The sequence below is a fragment of the Macaca thibetana genome, chromosome X, assembly GCF_024542745.1.
Source record: "Macaca thibetana thibetana isolate TM-01 chromosome X, ASM2454274v1, whole genome shotgun sequence".
Classification (NCBI taxonomy): Eukaryota; Metazoa; Chordata; class Mammalia; order Primates; family Cercopithecidae; genus Macaca; species Macaca thibetana.
In genome coordinates, this window is record NC_065598.1 from 124,560,995 (window position 1) to 124,574,177 (window position 13,183).

The 13,183-nt window shown below is 43.2% G+C and overlaps 2 protein-coding genes and 1 long non-coding RNA gene across 9 annotated transcripts in view; 1 reads left to right on the forward strand and 2 right to left on the reverse strand.

Moving 5' to 3' along the window:
- The window catches only part of SMARCA1 (SWI/SNF related, matrix associated, actin dependent regulator of chromatin, subfamily a, member 1), a 76,497-nt gene extending 73,166 nt beyond the window's left edge, over window positions 1-3,331 (reverse strand). For all 7 annotated transcript variants that reach the window (XM_050777442.1, XM_050777448.1, XM_050777447.1 and 4 more), the window contains exon 1: window positions 2,937-3,331. In XM_050777442.1, the coding sequence (XP_050633399.1) occupies window positions 2,937-3,110 (174 nt within the window). In that variant the 5' untranslated portion in view covers window positions 3,111-3,331. The remainder of the gene's footprint in view (window positions 1-2,936) is intronic.
- Window positions 1-13,183, reverse strand: part of LOC126946807 (uncharacterized) — a 343,776-nt gene that overhangs the window by 188,354 nt on the left and 142,239 nt on the right. The gene's annotated exons all lie outside the window — the stretch shown is intronic.
- The window catches only part of OCRL (OCRL inositol polyphosphate-5-phosphatase), a 58,267-nt gene continuing 57,498 nt past the window's right edge, over window positions 12,415-13,183 (forward strand). Inside the window, exon 1 of the mRNA XM_050777451.1 lies at window positions 12,415-12,497. The gene's annotated coding sequence lies outside the window, so the exon portion shown is untranslated. The remainder of the gene's footprint in view (window positions 12,498-13,183) is intronic.

A 13,183-nucleotide genomic window follows, 5' to 3' on the forward strand; every position in this document is an offset into this window, starting at 1 on the left:
TCCAACCGTCACTTAAACCAAGTAAGTTCGACAACCAGAAGGCAAGCAAAAATACCTTTGAGTAGGTAAATGTCACAGGTCAATTCACTAAATCTCATCTACTGTATTCATCATGAAAGTGCTCTCATTCAGAAACCTATTTTATTTTATTTGGTAGACAATTCCACCAAGTTTGAAAATCTGGCTTCCCATGTCACCGAGAATACAAGCAACAGTAAAAGACATGGGAAAGATGGCTAGAGGAAGGCACTCTACAAGAAGGCACAGCAGAAACCCAAGATGAAAATGTCTTCCACTGCAGTAGCATCCCTCATCCTTGGTGTGCACGTGTCATTACTTCCCTTTCTCCGCTTTATCACTGACACTTTTGTATTTTACAGTTGTTTTCAAACGAGTTTATGGTTTTGTTACACCTATATTCTTTATCATAAACTAACATATTATTTCTGGTGAAACTGGATGAGGTGTTTAAAAAGTGATAGCTAACAGTCTGGCAATTAAGGAAGAAGACAGAAAAATTTTATTTATTTATTTATTTATTTATTTACTTATTTATTTGGAGACGGAGTCTCAGCCTGTCGCTCAGGTCGGAGTGCAGTGGTGTGATCTCGGCTCACTGCAACCTCAGCCTTCCCAGTTCAAGCGATTCTCCTGCCTCAACCTCCCAAGTAGCTGGGATTACAGGTGCCCGCCACCACGCTGATCTAATTTTTTTTTTTTTTTTTGGTATTTTTAGTAAAGATGGGGCTTCACCATACTGGCCAGGCTGGTTTTGAACTCCTGACCTTAAGTGATCCACCTGCCTCGGCTTCCTAAAGTGCTAGGATTACAGGCGTGAGCCACCGCGCCCGGTCAGAAAAATTATTTTTAAAAATCAACACAATACTGGAAGAGTCTGGTAGGTGGTTACTTAATTGAGACGGAACAACCTGCAGGATTTTCAGGTGCCTTTGTGTCACTGTTTGAGTACACTAACTGATGACCATGAAGAAGAGGTTAATCTGCACTTTTAGTACACAATTTAAAGTGTCAAGGTAGTATGTAATATATTTCAATTGTTAAGGAAAAATTAAAAATAAAAATGATGCAGCGGCTAAACTTCAGCTATCCAGGAAGTTCCTGACATACAGCACCTCATTCCCCTATCCTGAGTGGACAAATGAAGTACTGGTAGGGCTATTTCTGATGAGGCAACAGAGTTGACAAATATGTAGGCATCAACTCAGTGTCTATATTATAGTTTTTTTTATTGGTCCCTTGTTTTTACACAATTCAAAATTTTATAAAAAATTTTATGCAAAATTCAAAAATGTATACAACCTGGAAATTCGACAACCTTTCCTGCCATACAAAAGGCAGTTTGGCACTCACATTTGACCAGTCTACGGAATAAAAAGCACAGAGACATTTCCGAATTTCCCAACATTTGATTTATATTGATGCTTGGTATTACGCCCACTTTTAATCAACAATATTGTCTTACTAATCCAAGTACCGCGTAGATCTTACAATGTGTATGTTTTCTACGGTTTTCATTTAGCACAATTGTCCTTCTGTTTAGTCAACCTTGTATCAGTAAAATATATGTCACACAAGCAACTGCTAAATTTAAAATTACTCTTCTCATTTAAGGTGAAAGGTGTTAATGTTCCTCAAAAGCTTTTCATTTGGTCGTATAGTATCATATAATGATTCAGACAAAGCCACTTGAGATCTCTAAAGCAAAATTACCCACCTTTTTAAAATTGCGATATGACTACTCGTAAATGGGAAAAAAAATCCACCTATAAACGATTAGTTGTGCAATTTTATCATACATCAAAAATGCTTATGCCCCATCCTATTTTTATGTCAATTTTTCAATGTTCTATAGTTTTATTTGCATGTCTCGGGCCACACGAAATGTGCCTTATGGAGATAATACATATTTTCTGGATTGGCTTTAATATGTGTCAGAGCGGTTCCCTTACGTTAGAAGCAGCTCATCTTGGCGACGCTGAGATTTTTTAAAATTAAAGGAAAAAAAAAAAAAAAAAAAAAAAAAACCTGTGTGTGTCCAGGAGCCAGCAGCGCCCACTAGGAGAGGGAGGCGGAAGCCTGGAAAGCTTGGGGCCGGATTGAGGGACCATTGGGGTGGCCCTGGAGTGAAACCCTATACCGTCGGGGGCGGGGCAGAAGAGGGTGAGGGTGCAGATGTTGGAAATTTTCCTAAGCCAGCGTCCACGGTTCCTCAGTTTGGGGAGGTGGGGGGGTACGACGCAGAGAGCTCCCTTCCTCGGGGTGACACCCCCACCTCGGCAGGCGGGGTTCAAACGAACAAGGGATGGTTTTTTTTTCCTGCCATCCAAAAGACTGACATTGCCAATGAAAGAAAGAAATGTCTTCCCTGTCACCCTCCACCCAGCAACCACCAGCAGCACCTTGAAATTCGAATTACAAAAAAAAAAAAAAAAAAAAAAAAAAAAGCCCCAGCAAAACCCCTTTAGCGCGAGTGTGGGATTGAAGGGCCCAGATTTCCCAGGCAGAGGCCGACGGGAAAGGGGGGGAGAGGGAGCGAGCGAGAGGAGAGGGAGAGGCGGAGGCTTTTTCCTGCACAGCCCCATCCCCCACCCCGTTACCCGAGTTCCGGGAAGGTGGAGGGGGTCGAGGGTTGTCGAGGGGCTCCCGAGCCCCCAGGCCCCGGGAGAGCGGGCACCCCTCCACCCCGCGCCGCTCCCGCCCGCGCCCAGCCCCGCCCCCGTCCTCCAGGCGGCGAGAAGGAAAGGGGGAGGGGAGCGAACGCCAGGCGGTTCCGCCGCCGACCCCCGCACCCGCCGCCCCCAGCCCCGCAAAGCTCCGCGGGTACCTGTCGGCGCCGAAAGGTTAGGCTTTGGGCCCCTCAGAGGGGCCAGGCACAGGATTTGTCCACCACACACACACACCCCCTTCCTATTTACCTCCTTCTTCTTCTCGCCCTTCTCCGTGGCCGCGGTGGCTTCGGTGGCCGCGGCGGCCGCTCCCTCCTCCTGAGAGGTGGACGGCCCCGGTTGCTCGTCCTCTATGACCACGATAGTGGCGGTCGCATCCGCGGCTGCCACGGTGGCTGCCACTGCGGCGGTGTCCTGCTCCATGCCGTGGGAGCGGGAACGAGGAGGGGGACGAGACAGGGTACGAGGGCTCCTGGGCGGCGGCAGTGCCTGCACTGGAAAGAGCTAGATGGAGCAGGGGTGGGGAATCACTCCGCTTCCAACCCCTTCGCTCAGGCCCCCCCTTCTTTAAATAACCCTCAACCCTGCCCCACTTCCGTCCACCCACCCTACGTCATGGCCTCCCCCCGTCACTCTCCCCCCTTCCTCCACCCCCCCTCAACGATCGCGAGACTCCCCTTCCCCACCCAGAGCCCGGGCCGGCCCCGCACGACCAACTGTTGCCTGAGTGTGGGGCGCGGACAGGGGTGGAGGCGGGAACCCACAACTCGCGGTCCCCTAAAAATCCCCTTTCCCACACGCCCCCAACCGTGAGCCTGAGCTCCCCTCGCAGATGCGTGCAAAACGAATCCTCTTTCCCTTAAATCTGCTCTTTGTACCTCGGGGCGCTCTCCCCTTGCACAAAGAACTTTTCCTCTGCTCATAACTGTACTGTAGAAGGTCTTTTTCACCATTTGCAAAGCGCGGAACACCTCTGGGACTGCCCTTTCCCAGGTCGCTAAAGAGGTAGGATTAGCGGTGCTGTTTCCACCTTCCTAAATTCTGCACAAAGCAGCATTCCTTGAATCTCTTGATTGCAGCTGCAAACATTCACTTACAAGGCAGTCTGACTCTCAAGTTTTACGTATATTTGTTCTATTTTCACCTCTGGTACCTCTCAGGTGGCCAATGTGCAGTAACCCTTCTCTTGCCTTCACCACTACATTTTTAAATTCCTAGAGGACAAGGTCAAGATTCCCCACCGAACCTGGGGCAACATGTGGTAGGCACTCAACATTAGTAATCGAAATGAATTACTGTGATTTTTTGGCACAGGTCTTATTTGCACCTCCATTATTATTTGGTAATAATACACTGATAATATGAACGATCATGGACATAAAATCATTTCGTGATACAGAATCAATCAGTGTCCATCAGCAGATGAATGGTTAAGGAAAATGTGGTCTATATACACAATGGAATACTATTTAGCCATAAAAAAGAATGAAATTTCATTTGCAGCAACATAAATGAAACTGAAGGTTATGTCGCACAAAATAAGCCAGGCACATGTTCTCACTCATATGTGGGAGCTAAAAAGTAGATCTCATGGAGGTAGAGAGTACAATGATAGGTACCACAAATCTGGGAAGGGTGTGTGGGGTTGAGGCGGATCAACGAAGAGAGGTTGGTTAATGAGTACAAATATACAGTTAGATGGAAGGAATAAGTTCTGATGTTCAAAGTAGAGTAGGGTGACTCTAGTGAACAAACAATGCAATGTATATTTTGAAATAGCTAGAAGAAAGGACATGAAATGTTCCCAACACATAGAAATGACAAATACTTGAGGCGATGGACACCCTAAATACCCTGACTTGAGAAGGACCCTTAAGGACAGCAACAGTGGAGGATTTATTTTTCACCAAATTGCAGCTATTGATGAATAGAATTCCTCTTTCATTGTATGGGACTGCAAAGGAGAAAAGTTTAAGAAATATTTGTTGTGTATTAGTGTGTCCCTGCTTTCAAGTCAGTTTTGTTCCACTGTATTTCTCATTGTCAGTGTACATTATTTCAGTTACATCGTGGGTTAAATGCACTTTTGTGAGGAAATCTGGGAAACTCACATCCCTTTTTAACACCTTTTTTTGTGTGTGGGGACATGTGTTCCAAGTTCCAAAAAAAGAATTTAGAAATTTATTTGGGGGCAGAACATATTTGTATGTTGGCAATTTTCCATGCATGTATAATGCAATCCTTCCTTTTCGAGATGACGCGGCTGAAAGTGCTATCAAGTATATGAATTTGGCTGGAAAGGTCGATGCTTGGTCAACAGACCTTGCCACAGGATTCATGTAAATATTGCCCTTTGGCTTGTGGCAACAGCTGCTGTTTACAGAGCATGTGCTATCCTTATTTGTAAATCTGCCTAAAATTCATGATCTGTAGACTTTGTTCAACAAGAGTCATCTCATTTCTGAGCCTACTCAACACCTTGCTCTATCTGCTACTACTTTCCCCAATTATGTCTTTTCATTTGAAATGGTCTTGGATTGCTCTATTCCATTGGGGTTGGAGGACAGAGCAGACTTTTATAAAGAACTGGCTCACGCCTGTAATCCCAGCACTTTGGGAGGCCGAGGCAGGCGGATCACAAGGAGATCCAGACCATCCTGGCCAACATGGTGAAACCCCATCTCTACTAAAAATACAAAAATTAGCTGGGTATGGTGGTGCACGCCTGTAATCCCAGCTACTCGGGAGGCTGAGGCAGGAGAATCGCTTGAACCCAGGAGACAGAGATTGCAGTGAGCCGAGATCAAACCACTGCACTCCAGCCTGGCAACAGAGCAAGACTCTGTATCAAAAAATAAAATAAAAATAAACTGGGAACCTCAGAACTAATCCCGGTCTACCGGTCAATATGTCCATTTTGGTAGATTATAGAGGTTGTTCAACAATCATTCTCGAATAGCCAAACTTGTTTAGTAGCTACTAGAACATGTGTCCACTGGTGATATTAAATGTTTTATAAAGTTCATAAAGGAAAAGCCGAAGGCTTCGTGTTCCTTCTCTTATTTTGTGTCTGAAATTTGTCATTGAAACCACAGTATGACTTAAAACCACATTGTGATCCGACTGATTAATGTTCTTCAGAAACTGGCACAAAAGATTCTGGACATACTGTCTTGCTTACAGCTACAGTAACCATTCTGTTCGTATCAGTAAGCTTTCTCACTATTTTTTAAAAGACATTTATGATAGTGGCATTTTTGAAAATGTGATATTTCCTTGGTGATCCATATTTTAAGGAAAAGGTCATGGTAATAACTAGTATACATCTACCATTTCTTGAGCACCCACTATTGTATTAGGCACCATGCTAGATTATTTACATATGATATTGCTAATCCTCCAAATACTTCTATGAAATAAATATTATTATCCCTATTTTACAGATGAGAAAATGGAGATTTAGGCTAAATAACTCATCTAACGTTCCATAGCTAGTAAGTGACAGGAGATAGATTCAAACCCCAGACTGTCTTGTCCGAACCTCATTTTTCCACTTCATCTTTATTAAGTTCACTGGTCTTCACAGGGCTTCCTGCTTGACAGTAGAAATTATGAGAAAATAACTGAAAAATGTTTCTGCCATCTGTCTCCACGGTGTTCCCTCTAAAGCAGCTGTGTCCGACCCTTTGAATGCAAGAACATTTTTTGCCTATGTGGTGGCGGATATCACGAAAATTAGGCATGGACCTTTTTTTTTTTTTTTTTATCAGCTATCATTGGCATTAGTATTTTATGTGTGGCCCAAGACAATTCTTCTTCCAGTATGACCCAGGGAAGCCAAAAGATTGGACACCCATGCCCTAAAGTAAACTCTCAAAACAGTAATGAGACTCAGGACAGTTTGTGCAAAGAAGGGGAGAGCGTAATAGAAACAACTGAGATGTCCAAGAAGAAAGGATTGCCAAAACATTGTATAGTACATTAATAAATGGAATGCTATGCAAGCATTAAGAATGATTATGTGTTGACCAGGCGCGGTGGCTCATGCCTGTAATCCCAGAACTTTGGGAGGCCAAGGTGGGTGAGTCACAAGGTCAGGAGTTCGAGACCAGCCTGGCCAACATGATGAAAGCCCATCTCTACTAAAAATACAAAAAATTACCTGTGCGTAGGGGCGGGCGCCTGTAATCCCAGCTACTTGGGAGGCTGAGGCAGGAGAATCGCTTGAACCCTGGAGGCAGAGGTTGCGGTGAGGCGAGATCGCGCCACCGCACCCCAGCCTGGGTGACAGAGTGAGACTCCATTTCAAAAAAAAAGAAAAAAGGAAAAAGAAAAAAAAATAATGATTATGTAATCAGGTATCTGTTGACATGCAAATATATTCCTGTATATTGTTAAGTGAAAACATACAGGCAAAAAGATAGAATGATCCCATTTTAGCCACACACACACTGAAAAACACTATTTACATAAATGTATTTCCACAAAGGAAAAACCCTGGAAGGTTCTACTCCAAATGTTAAACCAGTAGTTACAGCAAGGTGGTGGGATTGTGGGTAATTTTTTTTCTTATTTTGCTTTTCTATTCTAGTTTTCCTCAATGAAGGTGTTTCTTTATATAATAGATAAATACCATTTTATAGATGAATCAAAACGTATTACTCAAAACTGGACAAGTTTAAATTAATCCTTAACAGAAGGAGTATGACCTAGTAGATAGGGTGAGTAAAAAAAAAAGAACAGGCCAGGTGCAGTGGCTCACGCCTGTAATCCCAGCACTTTGAGAGGCCGAGGCGGGTAGATCATGAAGTCAGGAGTTCAAGACCAGCCTGGCCAAGATGGGGAAACCCCATCTCTACCAAAAACAAAAAAATTAGCTGGGTGCAGTGGTGGGCACCTGTAATCCCAGCTACTCCGGAGGCTGAGGCAGGAGAATCACTTGAACCTAGGAGGTGGAGGTTGCAGTGAGCTGAGATCACGCCACTGCACTCTAGCCTGGGTGACAGAACAAGACTCCGTCTCAAAAAAAAATTGAACAGAACAATTTCACACAGAAGAGACAATGCAGTAGTAATGTGTAATGTAACATGCAATGTGAGTATTATACTGTTCACAATAACGTTACTTCATTGAGGAATGATTTTTGATATTGTTTTAAGTGGTATATAAAATGATTTTCTACTGTTAAGCAATTTTGCAAAAGTAGCTCAGGAAAAAAAAAATACAAGATTTTCTTCTCTTTTTTTTTTTTTTTTTTTTTTTTATATTGAGACAGAGTCTCATTCTGTCACCCAGGCTGTAGTTCAGTGGTACAGTCCCGGCTCACTGCAACCACCACCTCCTGGATTCAAGCAATTCTCCTGCCTCTGCCTTCCGAGTAGCTGGGACTACAGACACGTGCCACCAAGCCTGGCTAATTTTTGTATTTTTAGTAGAGATGGGGTTTCACCATGTTGGTCAGACTGGTCTCGAACTCCTGACCTCTTGATCCGCCCACCTTGGCCTCCCGAAGTCCTGGGATTACAGGTATGAGTCACTGCGCCCAGCAAGATTTTCTTAAATGCTCCCAACCCTGAAATTCTACCCACCCACCCATGCCCTAAAACACGAAACACATGCTAAATAATCTGAATTGGGTTTGCGAAAGGCACAATATTTTTTTCACTATTTAATACATTTTATTTCCATTTAAATAAATCAGTTAGTTTCTATTACATGCAAGTAAAAATTCTCATGGATGCACGTTACCATTGATGTCCATGTATTTACTATGTATGTAAAGGCACAATATTATCCATGGCGATATTATTAGAGGCAGAATAGTACAATTATTACCAGCTTTGGCTGTAGAGTCAGAAAGACTTGGGGTTCAGATTCTACCAAATTGTTTAACCTCTCTCCCCTCCGATTTGCATCTGTAAAATGGGTATAATGATACCTAATTCAACGTGATTTCATGAGGATTTAATGTAAAATATATGTATAAAACATTTAACATGATCCCGGCATATAACAGATTACTCAGTGGATGGTAGTTAACAAAAAGAAAAAAGCAGGGTGCTGCTTTCAGTTTTGGCTGAGCCAAGGAAAAAGACAGAAGGTATGGTAAAGTAAGTCTGAAAGTCAGTGCTAAACTAAAACAGGAATAAGGCGGAAGTGCTGTTTGCCAAGTTCATTTTCTCTGTTCATTATCATTTATCAGGGTCAGCAATTTGGTGCAGTTACACTTCCTCAAAGGTAAGTTCTGAAGAAAGGCAGTAATGAGGGAGAAGAGGGTTAGGCTACTTCTTTACTTAGACTGTGACTTTTTTGAGGACAGGAATCGCACTCGATTCATCTTTGTTTAAAAAGAGGCCGGAGGGGCCAGGCGCGGTGGCTCATACCTATAATCCCAGCCCTTTGGGAGGCCGAGGCAGGAGAATCACCTGAGGTCAGGAGTTTGAGGCCAGCCTGACCAATGTGGAGAAATCCCGTCTCTACTAAAAATACAAAATTAGCCGGGTGTGGTGGCACATGCCCATAATCCCAGCTACTCAGGAGGCTGAGGCAGGAGAATCGCTTGAACCCAGGAGGCGGAGGTTGCAGTGAGCTGAAATCATGCCATTGCACTCCAGCCTGGGTGACAGAGCGAGACTCCATCTCAAAATATATATATAATAATAATAAGAGGTAGGAGGGAAGGCAGTCCAGGGACTGGCTCCCTAGCTACACCGTGCCCTCCCCACTCCACACATACCCTTCAGCTTCTGTGTTGCCCTCTTGTTTCTCCCATTTTTCTTCCTTCAATCGTGTCCTGAGTGTACGTTCTTGCCAGATTTCACATGTGTAATAATACACTTATATAACATTTTTCAGGGCTCTCCCCCAGCTTACCCACTACATGTAGAACAAGATACCAAAAGACAATGATGTCTACACACACACACACACACACACTCAAAAAAAAAAAAAAAAAAAAAAGATTGAGTCCTTGTCCCGGGCCTAGACCAGTGGTTTTCAAACTTTAGCGCATCAGCATCATCTGGAGGGCTTGTTAAAACAAAGATGGTTGGCCCCACTCCCAGAGTTTCTGAATTGGTAAGTTTGGAGTGGGGCCAAGAATTTGTCTATCTAACAAGTTCCCCGCTGATGCTGATGCCGGTGCTGTTGGTCCAGGGACCACACTTTGAGAACTAGTGACCTAGAACAGGGACCAGCAAACTTTTTCTGTAAAGGGCCAGGTAGTAAGTATTTGAGGCTTTACAGATTATAAAGTCTTTGTCACAACCACTAAACTCTGCTGTTGTAACGTGAAAGCAGCCATAGACTATAGACACGTGAACATGGCTGGTTCCAATAAAACTGTTTTTGTGGACACTGGAATTTGAATTTCATATAACTAAATATTATTATTATTATTATTTTGATTTTTAAAAACAATTTTAAAAGTAAAAACATTCTTAGTTCAAGGGACATACAAAAATGGGCTTCAGGCTGTGTTTGCTGACCTTTGCCTGAAAGAGACTCATTCTCTGTGGAAGACAAACACAAGTGGACGAAAGAAGACTTAACAAAGCAATTAATGTATGAGAATGTGTTTAACCTCAGTAGTCCTCAGGGAAATGCAAGTTAAAACCACAATGAGGCCCAGCACAGTGGCTCATGCTTGTATCCCCAGCACTTCGGGAGGCCAAGGTGGGTGTATTGCTTGAGCCCAGGAGTTCAAGACCAGCGTAGGCAACATGGTGAAATCCTGTCTCTACAAAAATGAAAAATAAATTAATCTGGCGTGGTGGCATGCACCTGTAGTGCCAGCTACTCAGGAGGCTAAGGCAGGAGGATCACATATCCCTGGGAAGTCGAGGCTACAGTGGGTCATGGTCATGCAACTACACTCCAGCCTGGGGTGACATAATGAGACTCTTGATCTCAAAACAAAACAAAAACAATGAGATACTGCTGCACATCCATTAGAATGGCTAAAATGTTTAAAGACTGACAATGGCAAGAGTTTGTGAGGATGGGGACTCTCATAGAGTGCAAGTGAAGATGTAAATTGTACAACCACTTTGGAAACCAGTTTGACAGTATTTACTAGAGTTGAGCACATATGTACCCTTTTGTAGTAGCAACACAGAGATGTGCCACCTAGATTCTGCTTCGAGGAAGAACATTCTACTCAGGTATGTGGGGGAGGTACAGTCAGCAGATAGCCTCCAGCTGTCAGCTCCTTGAGACTCTGCCTTAGCTGCAAAGAGCTGCTTCACCCGAAGTCACACTCTTCCTAAGGTGACCATTTCAACCTGACAAAGTACTCACCAATGGGCTCTACTTTTTCCAAAACTCAGTGCCAAGTTAGCTCAAGCTTCGTCAGCCTTGTATCATAGTTCATCTCTCCTGCCCAATACTACTCCCTCTGCCTTCCTTCCACTGGTATTGATCCCTAATAAACACCCTGCACCCAACATTTCATCTCAGCTTTTGCTTCTAGAGAGCCCAACCTGTGACATCTTTCACCGCACTAGGATAATACACCCCAGAGGTAATCATTCATATATGCACCAAAACCCATGTACAAGAATGTTCTAGGCTGGGTGCAATGGCTCACACCTGTAATCCTAGCACTCTGGGAAGCCGAGGTGGGTGGATCACCTAAGGTTAGGAGTTCGAGTCCAGCCTGACTAGCATGATGAAACTCCATCTCTACTGAAAAATAAAAAAAATTAGCTGGGTGCAATGGCACACACCTGTAGTCCCAGCTACTCGGGAGACTGAGGCAGGAGAATCGGTTGAACCCTGGAGGCGGAGGTTGCAGTCAGCAGAGATCGCGCCACTGCACTCCAGCCTGAGTGACACAGTGAGACTGTGTTTCAGGAAAAAAAAAAAAAAAAAGAATGCTCTTATCAGCTTTTGTTTGTAATAGCCAAATGCTGGAAACCACCTAATGTCCATCAACAAGAGAATGAATTAATTCCAATATAGTCACACAATAGAATATTGTACATCAATTAAACTGCAGGGCATCTATATACGACCGCATGCATGACATACTATTAGCTGAAATAAGCAAGATATAAAGAATATATACCATACAATGCCATTCATATAAAGTTCAAAAGCAGGCAAAAGTTTTAATGACTGCATTCATAAGCGATAAAACTATAAAGAAAAGCAAGGAAATGATTATCACAGAACTCAAGATAGTGGTTATGTCCAGGGATGACCTTCAAAAATGTTAACGACCACTATGGCATGGACTTTGACCATTCCAAACAGACAGAATCTTTTATACCTCACCAGGGAATGCTGGCTCAATACTACCCTTGATTTAATTCCGGTGGGAGAAGAAGGAATGATCAGAGAAAACTACCTGTTTTGGGTGACCAGCCCAGAAGCAAATTTGGAAGCTGGAGTCTTGCATTGTTTGCACTTTCAAAGGGCTAACAATGTTCAGTTTTTTAACCTAGGTAGAGGTTACATGGACATTCACTTTATAATTATTTGTTAAACTGTACATATACGTTTTATGCACACTAAAAGAAGAAAAATTCGACACACCAAAGAAAAGTATAAAGAAGTACTTTATAAATGTTTCTTTCAAAACATGTGACTATAAAGCACTGAGGAGATGGTGCTGAGTAGCGATAAGAATGATCAGAGTTTATCATGTGCTTGTTCATTCTGTTACAATATTGTACAAAACAGACCTTGAAAAGTTCCAAGAACTTCCCTAAGAGGTACACAGAGGCACTGTTATTCAGGAGGGAGCATTCCTTTCCAACTGAGAGGAGACAGGAGAAAAGCTTCAAAGAAGGAAAAGCTTCACTTGAGGTGAGCATTGAAGAATAGGGGATTCCAGCAGGTACAGTTGCAGAGGATGTTGGGGAAAAGATGTAGCATTAGCACTGAGATGGAGTGAAGAATAAGTGGTGTGTGATCAATCAAGAGATTAAATAGTTACATTGGTTAGAGCAAAACTTCCCAATTTGTTTTGATGCTTAACACACTTAGAATAATTCTAAATCACTCATTATTTTCTGTAAGGGACAGTTATACACTCCACAGATACCTATCGAAATGCTACTGTGCCAGGTACTAGGTGCTAGGTATACAGCCATAAGCAAGACAGACAAGGTTCTGGAGCTTATGCTGCTTATGTCTGGATTTAATGCCTTTCTAGAAGCATCATTCTTTCTGATGGCAGAAACCAATCCTCCACTTAAACTTAGTCAATTCATGTTTAAACCCAATCAGATTTAGGATTCACCCCTCCCTCCTTCACGCCCCACATGTTGATTTTGAACTCGAGTTTATGCAAGACTGAAATAACAGTGGTGGGGAGAAGGAACCCACTTCTCAGGTTCTTGGTATATTCTTCACTGGGCTTCCCTGAGATGTGCAGTTATCCTGTCTTCCATCCCTGCTGCCATCCATTAGGGTGGCCAACTGCCCATCAGGCCTCTAATGACATGGTCTTTACTTCTCCCAAACATGGCTTCTTCTCATCATGACAAGAT